General features: G+C 40.4%; 2 protein-coding genes across 3 annotated transcripts in view; both read right to left on the reverse strand.

Moving 5' to 3' along the window:
* LOC146468515 (uncharacterized) overlaps positions 1 to 22,762 on the reverse strand; it is a 47,859-nt gene that overhangs the window by 4,649 nt on the left and 20,448 nt on the right. Inside the window, exons 1-4 of one of the 2 annotated variants that reach the window (XM_085124231.1) lie at positions 4,843 to 5,195; positions 2,401 to 2,550; positions 1,278 to 1,415; positions 341 to 383 (exon numbers count right to left, since the gene is read on the reverse strand). In XM_085124231.1, the coding sequence (XP_084980357.1) occupies positions 341 to 383; positions 1,278 to 1,415; positions 2,401 to 2,550; positions 4,843 to 5,119 (608 nt within the window). In that variant the 5' untranslated portion in view covers positions 5,120 to 5,195. Of the gene's footprint in view, positions 1 to 340; positions 384 to 1,277; positions 1,416 to 2,400; positions 2,551 to 4,842; positions 5,196 to 22,762 lie in introns of those variants that run through there. The other variant, XM_085124232.1, reaches the window with a different exon arrangement.
* On the reverse strand, positions 10,903 to 21,997 carry LOC146468516 (achacin-like). Its single transcript, XM_085124227.1, has 7 exons — positions 21,622 to 21,997; positions 17,118 to 17,297; positions 16,056 to 16,193; positions 15,593 to 15,635; positions 14,261 to 15,025; positions 13,107 to 13,307; positions 10,903 to 12,184 (listed from the first exon to the last, which is right to left on the reverse strand). Exons 1-7 carry the CDS (start codon positions 21,902 to 21,904, stop codon positions 11,992 to 11,994), a joined length of 1,803 nt encoding a protein of 600 aa, XP_084980353.1. The 5' UTR covers positions 21,905 to 21,997; the 3' UTR covers positions 10,903 to 11,991.

The following is a 22,762-nucleotide window of genomic DNA, read 5'->3' on the forward strand; positions in this document are numbered from 1 at the left end:
ATGATAGATATCCAACGAGGCGCGTAGCGCCGATTTGGCTATAATCGTCTCATATCCAACAAGCGCAAGTGGAATAATTGTTTTATTAAAAACAATCAAGAAATATTGCGAGATCTTTCTGATTTCGCTGTGCAAGAACAACCAGAAGACAAGTTAATGGTCACCATTTCTCGGCCATGGTATAATGGCTCATATGCCATGGCCGCTAAGCCAATCAAATCCCTCGAATTGCATTATACAATGCTTCAGTTTTTAATAAAAGAATATAGACAATAGAAACTGCCGTCGATTTGTTAAATGGCTGATGTCCGAGATGTTGCTGGCACACTTCACGCGTTACCTTTCCACAAGGTTGGCTCCGTAAATGTTCCACCGCCCGAGACCTGCAATGACATCCAAATAGCTTAAGATTACAACCTTCCCGGCCTTAAACAGAAAACAAACCGATGGACAAAGTATTCATTTCTATTGACTAAAGAAATTGTAGTACTGTGTCGGTGGGTGAGTGGAAACAAATATTTAGTTTTATCAAAATAGTCGATAAGGTCATTTGACCACCGTAAAGAGATTCGGGTGCTGACGTTTGGAGAGTTAACCCTTCGTCAGAGAGAAAACAAATCCGCCTCGTCAAAGCGGATTCGCTCTGACGAAGGCCTAACGCTCGAAATGTCAGCGCTTGAATCTCTTTACGGTGGCCTGGTCAACTATTTTGATAAAATGCAACGCATACTTTCTGTTGCTTTGTTCTACGTTTGTTTATTATATTCTTTGGGTGGAAGCACCCCTCCCAGTCTCTTGTCGCAACCAAAGTTTGTTCTCAAGAGGAGTTATTCAGTTTGAGTGTCGTCAGTCTTGTAAATAGCTCTGCAGAAATATAAATCTCAGCTACACAGGAACCTGCTGCATAAAAATTCAACTTATAAGTTGCGGGTGTCAGCCTATGCTACCGGCCCCAGAGCTTAACACCTAACCGATTTCAAACATCTGTTACTAGTATTATAGGGATAAATTAGGCCGCTGGTTTATCGCAGAATTTCATTACGGGAGAAGACGTTCATGTATAGTAACTTAATATTACAAGATTTAACTTAAAAGTTGCGGTTGCTCCATGCAGCTGACTCCAGGACTTATAATTTAACCTATTTCAGATTAATCAGCGTTCGTTAGGTGCCTAAAGTCTAATGTTGGTAGGCAAACGGTGTCACTACTGCTCCAACTCTGCTCTTCTAATTGCGTCTTTCAAAATGAAACAGTCATTATTAGTGCTACAAACTAACCTACTGTGACATTTGGAGCTTCGGGGAAACGATGATCCAAGATTTTTCCTCCAAGACGACTTTCTTTCTCAAAAATGCAGATGTTTGTTTCATTTTTGGATTCCAGAAGTGTAGCCGCCAAGAGCAGACCAGCAGTCCCTGGGAATTGAAAAGAGAACCTGAGTAAAAGTTGAGTTTGTGAAGTGTGGTCGACTGATTTTGTTCCGACTTAAATGTTCTGTCCTTTTGCAGTCCACATCTACATCTACAAAATTTATTTGCAAAGTGAAGGGATAAACCCATTAATGTAATGTAATGGCTGTCCTTCGTTGCCGAAGATGACTGTCTTGTGTTTGAGTTGAGGTGAGGCCTATCTCAAGCAGGCTCTCATGTGGGCGGTCAGACCCGCTCGGTATCTGCAGTAACGCTGACAATTGTTGCATTGAAAAATTCCTAGAGTGACTGCCGAGTGTCGTTGGTCATGTGCACGCTGATATTCCTGCTGGCGCTGCTCTTCTACGGCTGACGTGGCCTTCCTCAACAATCTACGCCACATAAACTGAGGAATAGAAAAACAACTAACGAACTAAAATCGCTGTCTAAACTAACTTGAATCACTGTCGGGATAAAAAAAGAAGTGAGATGGGTCTTGAATGCCTTACCGCTTGGTTGGACTATTACTTTAGCCGGAAGTGCGTTCCACTCTGATATAGTTCTTGTATAAAATCTGAGTCTCTTTAACTATTATGTTCCCTTATTACTTGCTGTTCTTAAAGGCCGTTCGACTCAAAGTACAAATTAGTGGAGAAAACGTGGCATTCAGCTGGCTCGATTCTGGTACTACAGCGGAACCCCGTTCAAACGACCACCTTCGGCCGTGAAACTTCCGTATGGTCGTAATAACGGGGTGGTCGGATTAATGAGGTTGTAAAACTAAGGTAAATGACTGGACTTTCAATTCGTTCTGGGCACAATCAAGTGGTCGTGAGGCGGGGTTCCACTGTACTTAAACAATAGAAAGAGCAAGAGTTCCATCTGGGGACGGAACTGATTTAAAATTGGAAAGTCTTACTCATAATTAAATCTGAAGGCCCCTTTCTTATCGAGGCTGAATGCAATTGAAAAATAGAGGATCTAATCTTACCTCCACCCAGTATAGCTACTCCACACTGTAAGGGAGTCTTTTCCATGGGAGGGGTGGTTGGAGTTGATTTTGGTGTGCCGGTGGATTGTTGTTCTGTAGGTTCGACTGTTTCTTTCCCGGGAGTGACGTCAGTGAAGGCATGCTCATTGCCTGGTATTCAAACGACAAAATGTCACGTAATTTAATTGTTATTCCTATTGTCTTCGTAAATACACGCGAGCTTACAACCATTGTCACGTTCAGTTCTATCGCCTTCAAATGAAGGCATTTATTGATTTATTCACTGGTTGATTGATTGATTGCTTTCCCGACCCAATTTTAGTCGAGTAGGAGAGGCTTAAACCAGAATTGGAAAAGTTTACTGCTAGCAATAGACTCACATCAAGAAATAAATGTGTTAACAGTAAGGAATTTCCGGTGGCTGTTACATAGCCTGTTTTCCGGCTTAGGTTTGCTCTGAAACTCAAACTACTTTACCCTCGCTATTCGACTTGAAATTATTCATTATCAAAAACAAATACAAAGACAATAGCGTAGAAGCTTCCAATAATGATTCTACGATTCTGTAAGTAGCTATAGAATGGTGAAATGGTGTTTTCGCAAGACGATCGTACAATCAGAAACTGCTCCTGAGGGGATCTTTGAGCAAAATTGTGGAATCAGAGACCACAGTCGTAGCATAGGAGAAACACAAAATCGGAACTAACAATCGCACAGTCGTAGACTTCCCTTACAACTCTTCTAAATCCTAGAATAGAGAACGTTCATCGCAATTTAGGGGATCGTTAGTTCTACATTGGCGAAGAGTACTGTACCCCGAAATAAGCATATACTATTTTATGATTTAGCACTTATTGCATTGCTCTCAATAAGATTTTGTCAAATGGAACATAACGAGTGTTTTTTTTTTTACTGGACTATAACGGAATAATGAAATCTTAAGAGCAGGACTACTAGAAAAATGAAACGTTGTTCCTCTTCAGCCCACGGGTATTCAGTAAAACACCAACATTCACATCAGGGGTTGTTGCTTCAATTAATATGTCAATCAACTCGAGTCCGACATCTGCCAGCAGGATTTAAGAATCAGAACAGGAAATCCCTGATCTGGGATTCCTATGAGTACAACTGGCTGTTCAAAGATTAAGTCGAACACTATGAGTTTTTTAGAGTGATTTTGAAAACCCTTCTAGAGAGAGTACAACCCGGCGTATATTTGCCATCCTGTGCCGTGACGATTGCTCATAGGACCTTTCAATACCGATCCCAATCCTAGATATAATTTGACCCATCAAAGTATCATTTACTGTTTTTTTAATTAGATATTTTTGGTCCCCTCTTCAGCCCATGTAAGCGTTACAGAACTGAACCAAAAAATGTGAAGACCATTTCGCAATCAATTTTTCTGAGTGTTGCGTTTAAATATTTCCTGTCATCTCGCTCAGGTGAAATCGAGGTATTCATAAATTGATCAAAAAATAAACATTGGGTCAAAGAGCTGACAATAATAAAAGCATTCTTTAATGCTTTTGAAATAATAGTACATTTGAAACTGAGGGCTTTACTAAGACAAACAAAGAAGACATTCCTTTTTGTGTCATTATCGCTCCATCTTCTTTCAACATGCATGCATGCATGCACGTACTAGACATTCCTAAGCATCTGGAAACGCCAGCCGTAATCCAATCCATATGCACAACTCAAATCACGTCCTTTCATATTTGGAAATGTTTAGCTTAAAATGAACGTTATGAAAGGCCCTGGCATCAACACCCGGCCCCATTCAAAAGTAAAGTGTCTTCTTTATGCTCGACCCTGATTTGGAAATGAACTTTAATATTAATTTAAATGGCAATACATTAGTTTAAAGGAACACGGACGAAAATGTCAAGAGCAAACGAAAGCCTCGTCGTGTTGTTCGTGTTGTAATTGTTTCGCACCGCGGGTTAGCGTGCTACTCGGTTTGAAGATACACGAGAAAAATAATGTGCACGTAATACTGTTTATTACTGTAGTAATTTCCTTGCGTGCAGCGGGCAAAACATTAGCTGCTGTAGCTATTAAAAATCACGCGATCATTACATGCAAATGCGTTGCAAACTAAGAACTTGAAGCCAGCTAACATGCAGAGTAACAAAAAAATGTTAAGACAAAAACAATTTGAAAAGGCGTATATAAAGATGGACTGGAAAGCGTTAAATCAGAGACTAGCTAGCCACTACTCAGTACAACGTTCGGGTTCTCTGAGGTTCCCATGTGTTAGTTGTGTTGGAGATAGGTCTCAGTTTCTGCTGTGCGAAGGCCATTTTCATTAGTGTATCTCTAAGAAGTCAGTGCTATGAAGACCGCATGGAGGAATTAAGTTAACCAAGCGTATTTGACCTTGTTACAGTCGGATTTAGTCGATTTTAATCTAATACAACAACACAAAAGTCAGCTTACCGCCATTGATTACGACGGTTGGCCCTTCCAAAGCTTCTTTCTCCGAATATTTCAGGTTTTTGTTGCCAGGACCAAACATGGCGATCAGAAGACCCATGACAATGATAATGGCTACTAACACGAGTAGGAACAAAAGAACTTTCCACCTTCGAAAAGAACATTTCTTGTGGAAAAATTCACACCGGTTAAAGTAATAGTGCTGCGTTGTTAGGTCATAGCCTTCACTGCCAGAAAGGGCTGTTTGACTGTTGAACATCGACATGCTGGACTCTAACATTTCTCAATGCCGAGAGAGTTGCTTTGCTTGCAACTGTTGTTAATTCTGAAACTTGACTCCGAAAACAAGATATATAACTTTAATTGAGCCGTTTAAAATGACCGCGCACGTAACCAGATATGTCACTATACGTCACCTGGTAAACAAACTGCTTTTGAATATCTGCCGCGGAGAGGAGGCACTTCCTATAATGGACTTTAAGGGGAGGGTAGGTATATAAAAGGGGAAGGATTTTACGGGTTGAAAATATAGTGTAGGGAAAACTGTCAAGCAAACCGAAGTATCGGTTAAGTTTTATACATATATTTTTCAGTTTATCATCCAACTTTTTGTTTTTACTTTTTACTGGCATAAGGAGAAGTCTTCATTGTCGTTTCCAAATATCTCGAACAGACCAACCGTAAAGAGATGTAGTCTTTCTGCTGTAGGTATGTCAAAGGGGGACTATTTTCTATGGAAGGTATATCAAAGGGTGCTGTTAAGAAAAAGTTCTCCGTTAATGGTAGGCTCAAACTCCAAATTTAATCCCAATAAATAAACGGGAAAATGAGAAACAACAAAGTGTGAAAAGAAAACTACAAACTCTTGCAAAAAAAACTAAAAACCTTGTACGCGTCAACAAATCGTACGCGCTATAAAAATTTGAAATATCGCGCACATGTCACGTGATCACGTGCGCGCAAAGTTCTCCGCCAGGGGGTAGTCTCAATGTCTCATAGACTTTCTCAAAGTCGCTCGCTTCGAGCTCTAACGATCGCGCTTCGCGCTCTCTGAGCTCGACTTGTAAGCAAGTCTAAATGTCTCAAAGAATTCAAACAGGTGCCTTTACTATCAAAAATGACATATAAAACCGTAAGGGTTTGGACTTCGGGGCGGAGCCCTCCCAAGTAAAACCTTCTTGTTTACCCCCTCCCCCTCAAAAAATGTCTTTGTTTCTGGGGAAATATTTACCACACAATCTTTTTACGCGCTTTTGGGTTTTTCAAAAGCCAATTAACGCTAATCCACGATTTAAAGTTATCCACGGTATTTATCTCACTCGTTTAAATGTTTTATAAAGCTTATTTTAATCTAACGATAAGGAAAGGTCTAAGTCTACACTGAGATAGAAAAATCTTTTCCAAGAATATTGTTGATTAGTAGCTGAACTGGAATCAAAGTTGACTCTAACCCAGGATTAGTTTAATCGGAGTTCGAACTGAACCGTCCCTTAGTTGTTATGAGTTAGCCTTTTTTAGTGTTAACTTAAAACCAACCTCGAAAACGATAAAAACGAGAGATATGAAAACCGCGGTTACCTTTTTATCGTAGATTAGCTGTAGGGTAAGCGGTTAATAGGCTTTTGAACAAGCTGACAAGTTGAAGGTGATGCACTTATCAGATGCTAGTTCACTTAATCGATCGGTCGGGCCCCACCCCGCAGCATCTCCTCGTGTATGGATCGTGTATAAATTTCGACCCGTGCAATCCCTTAGAATTTATGTGTGGCGCTTAGAGTAAGAGAAAAAAGCGCTTCTAGTTGATAACACGGGGCTGAATCTAGTCATGATAACAAGACCCAAGAATACGTGCCAGTTAACACGCGCGCTTTTCGAAGGGAAAAATTCGCGTGACAAACAGGCAGTCCCGCTTACTGGCACATAAAATTTAATTTCAATTAATTAATGCTCTGTTACGATTTTCAAACCCGTGCTTCCTTATTGCGTTATAACTTACAGCAATTAAAAGTTCCCTCCGTCAAAAACGTGGAAAGGAACTAGAAATCTATTACCTTAATTTTGCTGTGAATTCATGAAAAGATTGTAAGTTCGATTATGAATTAGCCACTGCCTCACTAACATGGGTGTGAATTGATCGGTTTCCATAGTGACGACATAGCAAAAAAAAATACAGTTTCAAACGGAAGTCTTAAACCGAAACAGATAAGACATAATTTGACGCGGTTCTTCCGTTTACGTGTTTTTCGACTGATTACGTTATTTCATGTTGATGTAAAGTTTCGTTGTCAAGAGGTCATTTGCTGACGTGCAAAATGTTTTTAGCACGCGTGGGAAAAACTGTCGTAGTAACGGGATAAGTCATGTGTAATTATTATTCATCACATTGTAACACTGTCTGAATATTAATGTGTCCATGGTGCACTGAATATTCGTCGTCCGTAGTCAACAGATATCCTGCGATATAAGTAATTTGGTGTGTCGGGGAGAAAAATGGCAAAATAAAGATCGTCTCCAGCTTTTCTGCAGTAAAACTGTGCTTTGTTATCAATGAATTGAATAATAAAACAATTATCCTGCTCAATCTTGCGGAATGTGATGCTTATGGTTGTATTTAGGTTCACACTTGAGTTTATGTTTATCGCCCAAGTGTGAACGAGGCTTAATCAGGAGTACCCAACGACACTTTCAGAGAACATAAATCGTATGTTGCACTAAACACTAGCTGAGTGTCCCTACGTCAATCTTGGTTACTATTTAATGTTCCTGGGAAAGAAATACTCGCTTTTCACTGCCAGCGAGCAAGACTTTTAAGAAATGAAAATCTCAGCCAGCTGTTTGTGTGATGTCTGTCAACTAGCCAGCAAGAAAGTCAGCTTGTAGGTTCGCAGCATCTTCCTGAGACTTTTTGTTTATATATCTTTGTGTCATCGGCAAAACATAGCTCGTCAGGACCGAATCGGGCAAGTTATTTACATAGATGAGAAATAACATCGGACCTAAAATGGAACCCCGAGGTACTCCGGAGCTGACAGGCAGAGGATCAGAGATTTCACCCAGCACTGTTACACGTTGGTAGCGACCCATCAGGTAAGAGCTAAACCACTGCAAGACGCTGCCTCCAAATCCGAACTCGTACAACTTTTGCAGCAGGCAGCCATGGTTCACCTTAGCGAAGGCCTTAGACATTTCCATATAGATCATGTCCACCTGTTTTCCGTCGTCTAGTAGGGAGCCCACGTGATCCAAAACTTCCAAAAGGTAGGAAGTGCATAATTTCCCTCTAATGAATCCATGTTGACAATCTCTTACCACCTCGTGCAGTCTATCTTTGCAGTGTTAAACACACATCCTTCCGAGACTTTGGATACCAGTGACGGTAAGGAAATGGGCCTATAATTCTTTGTGCACTCAACCTCACCCTTTTTAAAAACAGGAACAACGTTAGCTTTCTTCCAGTTCTGCGGGAAAGAATCAATGCTTAATGACTTGTTAAACAGCTTACAAAGAGATGGTGCAATAACAGAGGCTGTTTTCTTAAGAAGTTTCGCTGAGATTTTATCAGGTCCTGTGGCTTTCGTAACATCAAGGGCTTCGAGCATGGATTGGACTTCGCTAACCGTGAGCGTTATTTCCGACATATCAGGAGGGCCTAGTGCATTGGCAGCGCTTCCAGATGAAGGGGGGGGGGGGTGTCATGCGCTAAAACTGATGCCAAGTAGGGGTTAAACAGATTGGCTAGGATTTTCAGCTGAAGATCTTAACGGCGTACGATTACCTGGGTCAGCGGATGCACTGGCTGATATTGGCGTTGAGACTCGATCAGGAGTTGTATGCGATTTGGAATTCAGATTCAATGTAGACCAAAACGCTTTGGGTTTGTGTTGAGGTCGGACTCGACCGAACCAAGAAACTCGTCACGGCTGTTCCGCAGCATGTGCTTAACTGTTTTGCGTAGGTTTTTTTTAACTTCTCCCTTTGGTGGCTCGAGGGAGATAATTTCAGCTTTTGTCTTATAGATTCCTTTTTCTTGATCAAATTTAGTATGGCACCAGACATCCAAGGTATGGGCTGTATATAGACAGAGACCGCTACAAGAAACGTGTCTTTCCATTAATGCTAGTCAGTATTTATATCGTCATTGGCTATGATAAGGGAGGTTAATTGCTGACAGAGACCCCCGGGCGCAGACCCTCAAAATCGTAGACAAATCTCAGGGTTTTTGAGAGGGCTTTTAAAAAAGTTTTAAACTGGAAAATACTGACGCTGTGGTCTGTAAAAAAACCCGTATCTTTTGGAAACAATCAGTGTCGGTTACATTGAAACGGTTCGACATGCTTGTGATTACAAGGTCAAGTGTGTTGTTGCCACAAATGCGTTTTTTATTGAGTTGTATCAAGAGGTGTTCGTGAAGGGTTTCAATTAACACCCGGTGCGCTGTGAATGGAGTTCCAGAGGATGTCTGGCAAATTAAAATCCCCCGAAATCACCATATTGTCGAACTGGTCACAAACTTCATGCAGTAAATTATCTAATACATCCATTTAACTTGGTTCTCCATTGGGTGACCTATAGCCAAAACAGAATAAAATTCTCTGACCAATAAGCGTAGTAATTTCGGCAAAAATGATCTCAAGCTGTTGCAGCTCGGCTTCCGATTCAAGTTTAAATTCTATGACAGGTTTGAAGGAGGCTGTTTTGATTGCGATAAGAACTCAACCACCACATCCATCAGAAAGACTTCTCCTAAATATTGTAAAGCCAGATATCAAGAGGCGAAAGGTAGCATCTAAGTTGTTGTAGTAACAAACGTGGCAAATTTTCATTGCATGGTACATGGCACGGTGATAAGTGTTGACTTAATAGCCAAAAACAGAAAAATAGCAATGGCTTTCACAGAGTCAACAATCCATTGAAGGAGCAATCGTTTTCGGGAAAACGGCAATAAAAATTGTAAGAATGAAATAAGGTAAAAGGAGTCCAAGACTAGCGGTACCTCCAAGACTACAGGTCGTTTGACTACAGGTTGTTTTAGCACGCGCATGCACAAACCTCAAAACGTACCACATGGAAGACAAAATGACAACATTGTCATATATATACATGGTTGAATCTCAGTTTTAGTCAGTAAGGTGGAACTGAGGTGCCAACGAAAGGGATCTGTCTCATATGATCTAGGGGCCGACTTTTCTCTCCCTCACTGTCTTGTTGGGGACACGTTATCGGAAAGTATTGCGGAACCATCTCCGGCTGGCATAAGCGAACCGCGGGCCGAAATCTCGTGGTACATCGTCATGGTACAACGCTCCGGCAAAGCGTCCAGAGGTACCGCTGTCGGCTGTTTTTTTCCCTCTCTTTTTCAGCCATTTTGTCTTAAACATGCCATGTGGAAGACACATTTTAGTAACAGGATGATCACATTGGTGTTAAGGCTGGCAAGTCGCCCGAAAACATCGTAGGGAAAGAAGCGTTTTATTCATGTCTCTTGTCATGTCCTTGTCAAATTGTTTTAACTGTTGACGGGTACTGTGTACATATTCAAAGCCTTTAAGGCAATTGTGTACAAACACGTCCCCTTGCAAATATAACATCGATAAATACATTTACACACAGGGAGGATTGCAACCCTAAGGTCTCCAAGATCAAGGGCCTGTTTTACAAGAAATTCCTCCGCGAATCTGGAGAAATTTTCAGAAAAATGTCAGGGAAACATGAAATAATTACGGCACAGCAGGATATTGAAACTCGGGAAATTCGAATTTTTTTCCTTGAATGTCACCGACAAATTGGGAGGATATTCCAAATTTCTGGAAGAGGGTAATTTTATTGTACAAAAATGCCTGGAGTGGCCATTGTGCTTTTTACAGCCTTTTCGAGTGAAAGAAAAGCGCTGGTCATGTTCTGTGTAAAATAGTTTCACAAAAAACAGTGGAGTCCCTGTTATTTCCTGGCGCGCTACTTGCCCGCCAAATTTCATTGGTAAAGGCGGTGTTAGAGCGAAAAGTCAAATACCATTTTTTACGAGCCTGACAGGGGTCCTGACAGGCAGGAAAAACAAACGAGACATTTTTTTACCCAGCTAAAACTAGTGTTTTAATAAAAAATTCTCAGCAAACTAGATATTTAGAAACGTCCCAGCCAGTTAACTCTCTAATATATTCAGCTCCCAGCCAGCTCTATTCCAGCCTGCAGAGCGGGTTTTTAGTCGAGCAATCCCGTCAGGTACTCCCGCTCAATGAAACGAAAAAAAGCCGGCCGAGGACCAAACATTGCACGTGTAGGCTGCGACCAATTATTAAGAATTCGACAGAAATAGTAACAGCTTACAGCAGCAAAATTTTAGCTACAGCCTAACATGAATTTTGCTGTCTATACAAATATTTTAAAATACTGATTTCTGAATATCATGAATACATGAAGATTATTTACCCTGCTTCTAATTTAATTATCTCGTATCAGTGTATTATAAAACTTATTTTACATCTCACAGCAAAACCTTCCTTGCTCGCGGGGATTCCACGTTGGTTCTCGAGTTGAAGAGAATGTAAAGAGCCATAGGGTGCAAGAAACGCTCTTCCCTCTTCGAGTCTGGGTTTTGAGGTTATGTTCCCAGTCATATTAAGCTATAAATCCGCTAGCCGGATCTGGAGTTAGTATCTTGAGATAGTTTCGCGTCACGGTTATAGCTGCATTATGGCAACAATATTTCTTCGCGAAACAAGGCACAATCAGAACGGCACATACATTGAAATCGGAAGTGATTTACCGCACGGACTTTCCACGTTGTTCTGATTTAAACCCCAACTCGAATCACGACTTGAAATCCCGGCAAACAAGATCCGATTTGAAATCCTTACCGCAAATGTTACCCTATCTATCTATCTATCTATCTATCTATCTATCTATCTATCTATCTATCTATCTATCTATCTATCTATCTATCTATCTATCTATCTATCTATCTATCTATCTATCTATCTATCTCTATCTGTTAGCAGAGGTTTCTCTTTAGTAATTTGTTTTTTACTTCTTATTTTTTGGACTCTTCTGTTTGATTTCACCGCAGGAAACAAACAAGGGGAAAAACAAAAACAAATACTAAGTTTATTTCTAAAACTACGGAAAGCTTCTTGTAACAGCTTCTTGTAACTAGCTTCAAAGCCATGGCATCCTAAATTTCCAGCCCTCGTTTAAGGCTTCATTTGCGGATTGAATGGTGTCTTCTAGCCATCCACCAAAGTTGTGAAATGCGTTACCAACCAAGAAGACGTTATCTCCGGTCAGCGGTCTCTTGGCCCAATTCTTGATCTCCGTTAAGGAAAACGACGAGCCAGGCTTCTGGAAATACCTACAGATGGATATAGAAAGATTTTCACCAAGGAAAGAGCAAAACTCCTGTTATTTCAGAGTGGTACTGCAGATCAACATACAGTCATGTTGGATTTTCATGTCGTAATACGGTTGTTCAATTGTTTCACGCAAAAGAACTTCCGCTCACTGACAATAGCGGCAACCGTATTCACTATTACGTCCTAACATCCAAAATGGCGGCGCGCGGAAAATTTAAAAGCAAAAACAGGATAATCATGTCTAATTTTTAGCACACTTGAATGTTATTTCTACTTTTCAAACTAAAATTTACAATTTAGACATTTCCAACAATTTGACGTCAAAGTTTGTTGTCAGAGTGGAGGTTCCCGTTTAATAAAAATAGGGAGCTAAAGCAACGACGACGGCAACGGCAACGAAAACGTCACATGAAAATATATTTTTATTTCATTTGTGCTACTTCGCGATTATTTCAACTCGCTCAACTTTTACAAAAATGGCGAACTATCCAGGAACCAAATTGGTAGGAGTGGCGTACAAGTTAAGAAAGAAAATAAAAAATCACCGTCGTGCGTTCACGTTCTCCACAAAACCTTAAATGTGGCCATTTCACGTTGTTGTTTTGCAGAGGACGGCAAAGAAATATACCAAAGTGTAAAACGCACGTGCAGAGTGATTGTTTTTGCTCATTAAACCTATTGTTCTGCGGTGTTGTCGTTGCCGTCGCCGTCCCCTTTGCTTAACCTCCCTAATACCACAATATCACAACCTCGTTCCCAGGGCCTTTTCCCTGGTAACGACAATATCAGTCTAGAAGGTGAGATAGGAGGCGAGTCACAACATAACAAAGCAGTTTCGGGATGGAGATGTGTATTCTGACTGGCGCGGGATAGCGAAACGGGAAAACGTATTTTATATTTTTTTAATTATGAGCTTCTTACCAGTATCCTTCTTCCCAATATTTGTAAACAGTATTCAAAGGTTCCACAGGAATTGTTCTCTGAAACTTGTACTCCAAAGCTCTTTTCATTTCCCTGTCTACAGCGTCCTTAGAGACTTTTAAGATATTCCCCCACATATCGCTACACCCTCCATTATTAGCAATGGTATGCAGCACCGCTGTACCGTTAGGACCAGTGCCCCTGTAAAACAACAACAACAAAAACAAACAAAAAACAAATGAACTTTTATTAGAGATAAGGGGATATATAAACATCATAAGGAACCAGATAAAAACACGATTACTGTACAAGTATAGAAACTGCTACCGAACAAGCAACGATTTATTTTGGGTTTACTTTTAATTGAGGAAAGTTAGTGGCCACAGGTCTCTTAAACCAATCACAAAACATAGATAAGCATAGATAAGCATTACTTTCGAGAATACAAAAACATACAACGGCCACAAGTTAATTCTGTGCTTTTAGTGATTCGCACTTTCCTTTGGCGGATGTTCTGGAGCAGGAGCCCCATCGTTTTCGCTGCAAACTTGAAACTTCAAAGACCTTGCAGATGTTGTTCTACGTTTTTCCGGGTCACTGGAACAACACTCCATTCTGGAAATCTCAAGTAGGGTTTACACTACTAATTCGAGGTAAGAACTACTAACGAATGGAAAACATATAAGACACAAGGGTGAGAGAGTCGTGGAAAAAAGCAAGGTTCGATCAGTTTTCACCGAGCACAAATTACGCATTCCATCGCTCGCGTCCGTTCACGTCGTCTATTAACTTAATTCAGTTTGAACCAGGTTCTCTCGGTTGAAAAATTGGACTTGTGGACCAAGTGAAAAGGAAAACGAGAGAAGGAACCGGGACAACGCGCTCTCCGCTTTAGGCCGCCATTTTTTTTTTTTTTTTTTTTTTTGGCGCTTGTTTGCGGACGTAAGCGGCGACAAATTTTCGCAGGAAATTGAAGCTCCCTGCAGGAGGAGAGGCAGTCCTAAAAATAAAAAGATACGCGCAAAGGTTGACTCAAGGATAAAGTGCATATGGAGGCCCCTTTTAATGGGCTCCTGTCCGGAGGAAAAGAAAACAACGGCTCTTTTGCTGTCTTCAACATCACGTATCAGGGTAAATATTAAAGAAGCACTTACCTGTAAGGCATTGTGATTCCAAGACAGTAACTACTGGAAATAAACTTCTGCAAAGCCTCAAGGGAGTTATTCTTCTGCGCAGCGACGGAATCATTCCACCATGCAGTTGGATAAACCGCTGCACCAGAGAATGCGGGCACACTTACAATGGACTTGAACATATCGTGATTGATGATGTTTTGAATGACGTCGCCTGATAACTTTTTAAGAGCTGTAGGTCCTACTGCAAGGACTATTTTCTTTGCTTCAACAGTAAAGTTCGTTGTCAGAAGACCAAACTTGTCTCCTTTCTTGCTAATTGAGGTCACTGCTTCCTGAAGAAATATCGTGCCATTAAAATCTCGCACTATTAGGTCGAGCTGTTCAATCATCTCAGACATGCCTCTGGGAGGCCTATCATCATCGTCAACTGCGTCTTCATTAACTGTTTCTTTAAGATACTTCTTATAACTCTTTGGATTTATCGCTTGCATATAGCCGCCTTTAAAGCCGTATACATCTTCCATCAGCTTAGCTCCTTCTGGCGACAAATAGCCGGAAAGAAATGTCCCTGCTGTAGAGAACTTGTTTGCATTTTTGTTTTGGAGACTGTCTGCAGTGTTCTTGATTGTCGCACTGCTCATTAGCGGGTTGTCTGAGAGCGTGGGAAAAGCCTTCAGTTCCAGTGAGTCGAAATCCTTTGCATACACACCGCGAGCCTCAACACGACTGACTTTCGGCATCCACGTAGGACGATTATAGATGGGGAGCTCGCCCAAAGTATCGCTGAAAATACAAAACAAGTACAAGGGATATTGACTGTCGGCTTGTGAGAGAGATGAAATATTCCTCGGTACAGGACATGATCACTTCTGATTAAAGTACTAGTAACTTCACTCTTTAAGAATCGTGCTTTCTATTTTCAGTTTTTTAACACCAACGGCAGCGGAAAAACACAGGCCAAAATTTTTTTTAAGATGGACAATGGATTCTCGTTTTTGTCAGTACTATGCGTTCAATCACAGACGATTTGGTCGTCGTTAGCATTGAGTATAAACCGCTACATTAGTAATCTTGTGATTCCGTCTACACCCAAGAGGTATTTTTCCTTTGCTGGGGACAAAAATTCTTTAAAACTTTGCCGTCACCACCACACATCATAACAACGTACGAGTAACCGCCCTAGAATAGGAAACGAAACAACTTCAAAAAGAAAAGCAACGATAACGAGAGAAGCGCGGACATATCGCGTTCGACCGCCTGTGAGACAAGAAAATGTTTTATGTCCGAGACTACTAGAGAATGTTCTCTGGCTACGATTAGATGTTACTTATATACTGGTTCATATCTTACCTTAGACCATAGCTGAGTCCGGGTCGATTCCACTCCCCGAGACCTGCAATGAAGGCGAAAACAACTTACAGCCCTGTTCTTGAACGAACAGCAAACCGATCAACATGTTTCAAGTCTGCTTTTTTTTAAACATCAGTGAACCACCTTTTAGCTATGTTGGTTTTCTATGTTGTTGACAAAAAATTTTTTTCTGGGGACAAGCATTGCTTTCAAACAGTAAATTCCTTTTCTATTCTTTCTTATGTTCTTTCTTTTTTAATTACCACCAACACAACTGCATTGAAATTAAACATGCTGTTTCCTTTTATTTTCTAACCTCAAATACTTTCGCTAAATTTCAACACAACCTTTCTAATTTGCGCTATTGTGCTGTACTTAATAACGAAGAGCTTGCTGCTCCACTTTCACTTCCGTTATTACTTGTTTCAAAATGAAACAGTCATTGTTAATGCTACAAACTAACCTACTGTGACATTTGGAGCTTCGGGGAAACGATGATCCAAGATTTTCCCTCCAAGGCGATTTTCTTTCTCAAAAATGCAGACGTTTGTTTCTTTTGGTTCTTTTAGGAGCGCATACGCCAAGAGCAGACCACCAGTTCCTGAGAATTGATAAAACAAAATCAGTGGTAAAATTACACCATTTTCAGAGTTTTCGACTGATTTTTTATGACTTAAGGGTCCTGTGCATTTTGTAGACTGAGTTAGTCATTATGTACCCTTGCTACTTGCCTTTCTTCAAGCCGTATGGATCGGAGTATGTTTGAAGTGTTCCAGTGAAGGGTTTTGAAGGTCTTCTTTTCTCTAAAAATCTACCAGACACTAGTTTTAACAAAACATTACAAGTGCCGTGGCCATGTGTAAAAACATCCACTTGAGCTTTACGCTGACCCATGGAAGACAATTTGTATCGGAGCAGAAAAAATAAACAGCTGGTTAAATTACATCTGTAGAACTTGAGGCACTTTCGTCGTGGTCAACGCGACAGACAAGATGCACATTGACCATAGCAAAGTAAGCAGAAGATATCTCGACATCGCTCTCCTGCGCAGAGGCCTCTTTCGGGCTCGAGCGGAGACAAATAGGGGACTGGAGAGAGTGAACTAATGAGGAGCGCAGGGGATGATGGGAATGGAGAAGGGAGAGAGCTCTTCCCGTCGTCCCCGTGCCCCCTTTTCTCCATTTCCGTTTTTCTTCCTATTTAATTTTTGACTTTTCGCTCCTTTTTTGTGAAGGAGCCTCTAAGCCTCTGCGGAGGAGACAGTCTCGACATGACAGACTTAACTTTACAAAATAAAATGATAGTGTGTCTTCCACCAGACTTGACTCTCATGGCGAATCTTCCGTTACCCTTCATAATCCCTTTTTTTTTCTGTGCTTACGCTGAGTTCCAAAAAAAGCAATTACTGGGAAGAGCATAAGCTCAGATTCCACTCCGTGTGTTATTCAAAGGAAGGTGCAAAGAACTCAACGGTAAAACTTGGGCACACGCAGCAAATGGGGGGCTGTGACCAATCTTATCTTACCTCCGCCCACTATGGCTACTTCACATTTCAAGGGAGTTTTGTCATCTGGTGGAGTGGTTGGTGACGTACATGGAGATGACTCTGAAGGCCGGCTTGTGGATTGTGGCTTAGTTGGTTCGCCTGTTCCGGTGCCAGGCTCTCCTGTTGTTGAGGTACCCTCGCTGGAGGTATGTTTATCAGCTGGTATTCAAAGAAATTGTTAACTGTCAAGTGATAATAGCATAAGCCTGTAGACAATCATATAGTGGTATATCGAACACATGACCTTAGTGGACCAATCAGACTCTAAGTAATGTGTTACTCATTAGTTCGATTGTAATATCTAACTTTGAAGGCCTTTGTTCGATTGATTGATAGATTGATTGATTAATTAATGGATTGAAGCACTATCCCTCATTTCGCCAAAGCTATGGTGGGCCCCTAGGTGGACCCGGGGAAGCCGCGACACTATTGTTGTTGTTGTTGTTGTTGTCTATCGTTCGGTACCCTTGCAGTCGGGAACACAGACTAGAGATTTGGAACGCTATATCATACAGCTGTATGGCCAATGGCCAAATTGTAGCCAAAGGAGGGGGGTTTATTTTAGGGGGAAGGGGGGGGGGGGGTGGCGAGTATTCAACGATTTACGGTAGAAGTCTTGGATCGGCGCAGAGAGTGGGGAGAGCAATTCCCTTCACGACTCCCCTCCCTCATTCAACTAATTTTTAATTTAAACTTTGATTAATGACCTTGAAATTTTACGACCAGAATGCTCTCTTTATTCTCTAAATCCTATTTTTTTTTTAGTTTTTCAAAGTCTCGAATTTTGGCAAGGGCCAGAAAATGATGGTTTCCAAAAAACGTGCTACAAGGACCTCAGAACTGAAAATCTGTAATATTTCAATCCGCTCAAATTAAAAGATCGATGTATTCAAATTTGAATTTCTATCATTTTACCTTGTCACTACTTGTGAGCATGGAGCAGGACGTCATGTATTCTAAAGCGTGCGTGACAGTTGGTTCTTGACTTACAGGTCATGTGACCTGCATGTATTTTACACTGATTTGGGTTGAGGTTACCGCGGTCGGACCCCCCTTCAATGTCTAAAGGGATACAAATAACTTTTCAAATATTGTTTCAAAATATAACCATTCTGAAAACATTAACTTTGAGTGCCAACTGTTTTGGTTTGCTTAAGTGTTTATGTAGCATTCAAGCACTCGAAGAGTAACTTAACAGAAATTTGCTTGAAGTGCGTGCTTGGTAACCATCTTAATTTAAACTCAGTCGAGTGTTTTGTGAGTTTAAAGGTATATTTACTCATGATGCGCGTGGATGATATGACGTCATAGCAGTGTTAAAGTAAGGTAAGCAAGTGTCCAATCCGGAGCCTAGACATTCAATTACCATGATATCATCAATATTATTGCAACTTAAACAAACATTGCGGAAAGGACGTTCAATATGAAATATGTTGTTCCGTCGCTTTCCCATTACGAAACAGGAAAAAGGTACTCGACCTCAAAATTTCATCTTGTGACGTCAGAGTGAGCGCTGACATGCATGTGAAAGCAGCATATATGACGACCCCGAGATTCCTACGGGTAAAAATTCACCGTTCAACTCAAACTTTACGTTTTTGTTATTTTGAAAGCCTTTCCATAGAGAACATAACTATGTTTTGCTATTCTACGTCGTGGAAAGCTTTTACGGTCTGTCAACACCAACTCCAACGACAAAGAATTGGTAAATCGCAGCCTGAATTGTATCTATCTACATGTCATTGTGGTCTTGTTACTTTATTGTACGTAAACATTACAGAAAACTAAAACAAAACAAAATATAATTTGCCTTTCGAAATGGATTGGATAATTGTTAACTATAACCAAAGAACTGAAGATCGTGACAAATTCTTTAAAATACGCAGTTTCCGCCATTTGCATATTGTGAATTCATGTTATTCAAAGATGACGGAAAACAAACTTTAGGTCAAGACCTTTTAAGAAGAGCTGTCAATAAGAGCATTTTTACGTGGGATGCCTGTGCAGCTCACGTTATAAAATGGGGGCCGTTTGTATCCACAAATGCGCATCTTTCAATTATTAACTCGTTTTAGATGTATCAAATTCAGTTTTCTCCTAGAGGGGATCTTTTTGTCTCGTATTGTCCTTATTGTCTTTAACAAAAACGGTCCAATCAGAATGCAATATTTTAGTGTATGTCAGGAGAGATCGGACGGGAGTTAATTACTATTGTGATTATTCAGGTCCTAGTGGTCTCTCGGTGGAACTGAAAAGGATTGACTTTAGTGGCGTGGCCATATTGTTTTAATGTTTTAGATTCCAATGTGCCGTTTTCAAAAAGAAAACTAACCCTTTTGAAGCAGTAAATCGAAAGAATAACTTCTAAGAAGCACTCGACAGTGAAAACGGTGGAAATTGGAGAGTTCAAAGCGAAGGAATCATGCTTCTGTTTGACAGTTGTAGAACCATCCAGAATGCGTGGGGGAAAGATCATTGATAAGCTAAAACACACATCGCATGACTTTGTCGATTTGATGCTTAAACGCAACTTGAAATCCACTTCACAAAAAGATTAAAGGTTTGATTGTCAATTTTTACTAAAAGTTTTCATTTAGGAAAGCTTTTTGCCTGTTTTCTTTCTGTTTTTTTGATGAAACGAAAACAATTTGTAATCTTACATTGTAATCTTACACTTTTATTTACATAACCAGAGTAGAAAACGTGAGTCACGCCACGTTATTGTAATAGAATCCCCGGTACAACGAAAGACTTTTGTATGAGAAGCAAAAATATGATGAAAGTTGTCAAGTTTTCATGTATGCAAAAAGTTATGATTAGCAGTGAACTTTTCAGATAAAAAGAGTGCTCCTTTCAGCTGAAGACATTTTCTGGCGGGAACTATTTTTGGGCGGCAAAATTTCCAGTAGCGCAACTCAATATCACGCAATCTTTCTGACTAAAACTGTTCAGTTAGTTCAATCGCGAAGGGAGGGAAGGTTAAAAAATCGGTGAGGCGTACAATAAATGAGGCCACTAGTGCTAAACATAGTCAACGCATCCCACGTAAACGCTCTGAAAAGCGTCTTGTTTATATTAAAAAGCTTCTACTAAAACAATCCAGATATAGAAAAGTTTGAATTTTTTTTACATCGTGATAACAACTTCAAGAAAAATAAAGAAGACATCACTTTCTTTCTGAGATTTCGAGTTCATCATCTCTCCATCGTCCTTTCAGCATCACGTACTAGACATTCCTAAGTGTCGGGGCCATAAGCCATTTGATAAATAATTCATACACAACCATCGAAAACACTTCCTTTCATGAGAAATATTTGCATGTAAAAACGGAACGACACGATTTTAAATTGTTACAAGGTTCCAACGAACAAAGTTTTGTATCGTTCTAGCATCAGTGATCACTTACTTAAACGGAAGCCCTGTCGATTGAGGCAGCAATTTTCACACCAACACCTAAGGAAGTCGATCTAGAGAGAGAACAATTGCGTCGACTCTTGCAACAAGTAAAAGTGTCTATTATCTTAGGAGGTTTATTTGTTGAGCAATTTACCACCATTTTACCGTGCATCCGTTTTATTGAATATTATTGCCAGCGCCCTTGAAAAAGGAAATTGCTTTCTTAATACTGTACTGAACGTAAATTGGTTTTGATACTGTTCTCAATGGCATGTTCAGATAACAGTTGAAAAGGAATCTTGAAGACGATGTGCAGAGCGAACCAATAAAATTTGTAAAGCTGCTTGACCTTAATGAAATATTAATCTTGCTACAATAAAATCCCAAGTAATATTTCTGTGGAAGCCTGTTTGTGTTATAATTGATTATACTGCTAATTTGCATGCGTGCAGTGGGGATCACAACGGCTAGCCAAAGTCACGCTAACCATTTTTATAGATCGTAAGTTGGGTGCTCAGTTTCAAGCTGTTGGAACTGGGCTCTCAAGTCAGGAAGTTTGCAAATAGAATACTCTCCTTGAATGCTAGTCCTTCGAATTTCTTGAAAATCGCTAGCGCCTTTTTGGGAATGTTCAACTTAGAGGATTAAATTGTCGACCATCCCTTCAAAATAGTGCATTCCATTAACAAATTGAGTCGGCTCGAGGTCTGGTCGGCTATATAGTTCTCGCAAATGAAAAGCATCTTAAGTCGACTCTTTAACGTTCAAATCTTCGAAACTTACAACTTGAGGCCAGTTGTGTTCCGGACTGGAGGACATACTTAAAATGGACTGAAAAGCATTGTTAGGCTAACAGAAAATAGCCAGTTGCACAGCACCGATATCACTCTCGTAGGAAAATGATATTTTCCACTCATCGGTTGTCATTTGTCATGAACGATTCCGCGGAACGTTTTAAAACGACATGCAATACATATTATGATAAGAATATTAACCAGCCTCTTTCACCCTTTGTATATGTATTTATGCATGATACAAGAAAGCAAACATAATTTTCTAAGCAAAGCATTTGAGTGAGTTAGCCTACCTTCATTCTTCACGACAGTAGGTGCAACTTTGGATTCTTTCTCGGAGTACCTAAGATCCGTGTTCCCAGGACCAAACATGGCGATCAGAAGACCCATCACTGTCATGATAGCTGCTACAACGAGCAGAAAAACAAGAACTTTCCAGACTCGAAAGGAACATGTTTCGTGGAAACAATCACACAGGCCGCATTTTTTGTAAACATAGTGTTCTTGGTTCTTCAAATCATAACCTTCACTGATAATCAGAATTGTTTTACTATCGAACTTGTTCATGTTCGACATTTCGCCCAGAATGAGCCTGTGAAGGCCGGGATATATTCTATGAAATTGCGACTGTCTGTTTCTTATTATAGACAGGCAAGTTTGTTGAAACTTGATTCCATAGACCCAGATAACCCCAAGCCATTTAAATGACGTGTGACGTGCAACCACTCCCACACGACGGAAGGAAGAGTTGAGACTGAAACGTAACATTCTCAGATATAAAAAAAACAACTAAACTGAAATTAAAAAACCGGAAAACCTTTTAGGGTTTTTTTTTGTGAAGTATCGAAAAGCAAACATTACAACAAAAATGAACTTCGCTAAACGATGAGATTTCACAAACCGGCTAAAAATGTGTGGGCCACTTTGTTCACCTTAACAAGATGCCTGCTATACTGGCATTACGCGAGATGCTGGGGCTGATTCATTTATTCCAACTGTATGCTTCGCCGATTGATAAAACTATCCTTGCTAATGGAATAGTTTGAGTCACGACGATCGCGTTACGTTGTTTTCCGTGTGTTACGCGACTCAGACTATCAGCGGAAATTTGTCAAATTCCATTACGATAACGTAAGCTTCTCAATGACCTCTTTTCAGTCTCGCGTCGTGGTCTAAGACTGTCAAACAAAGCACGATTCCTTCACTAAGAACTCACCAATTTCCACCGTTTTACGTGTCGGGTGCTTCTTAGAAGTTATTCTTTCGATTTGCCGCTTCAAAATGGTGAAATTTCCCTTTGAAAACGGCACACTTGAGTCCAGAACATGTTAAAACAATATGGCGCGACTTAATCCGTCTTTAATAAATATATCAAATGATGCATTGACGTCACACAGGTAGGGGTGAGTGGGTCCCCTCCCTCACGATATAAGC

This window comes from Pavona decussata, unplaced genomic scaffold, assembly GCF_977016875.1.
Source record: "Pavona decussata unplaced genomic scaffold, jaPavDecu1.1 SCAFFOLD_130, whole genome shotgun sequence".
Classification (NCBI taxonomy): domain Eukaryota; kingdom Metazoa; phylum Cnidaria; class Anthozoa; order Scleractinia; family Agariciidae; genus Pavona; species Pavona decussata.

Bases quoted from the DNA above. Each gene is read 5' to 3' on its own strand.
- LOC146468516 (XM_085124227.1), bottom strand. From the start codon at position 21,904: ATGTCGAACATGAACAAGTTCGATAGTAAAACAATTCTGATTATCAGT. The intron at 16,194-17,117 runs GTAAGATAAGAT...ATCAATTCTCAG, and splicing joins AGTAGCCATAGTGGGCGGAG to GAACTGGTGGTCTGCTCTTG. The intron at 15,026-15,592 runs GTAAGATATGAA...TTGTATTTTCAG, and splicing joins GGACTCAGCTATGGTCTAAG to CGATACTTTGGGCGAGCTCC.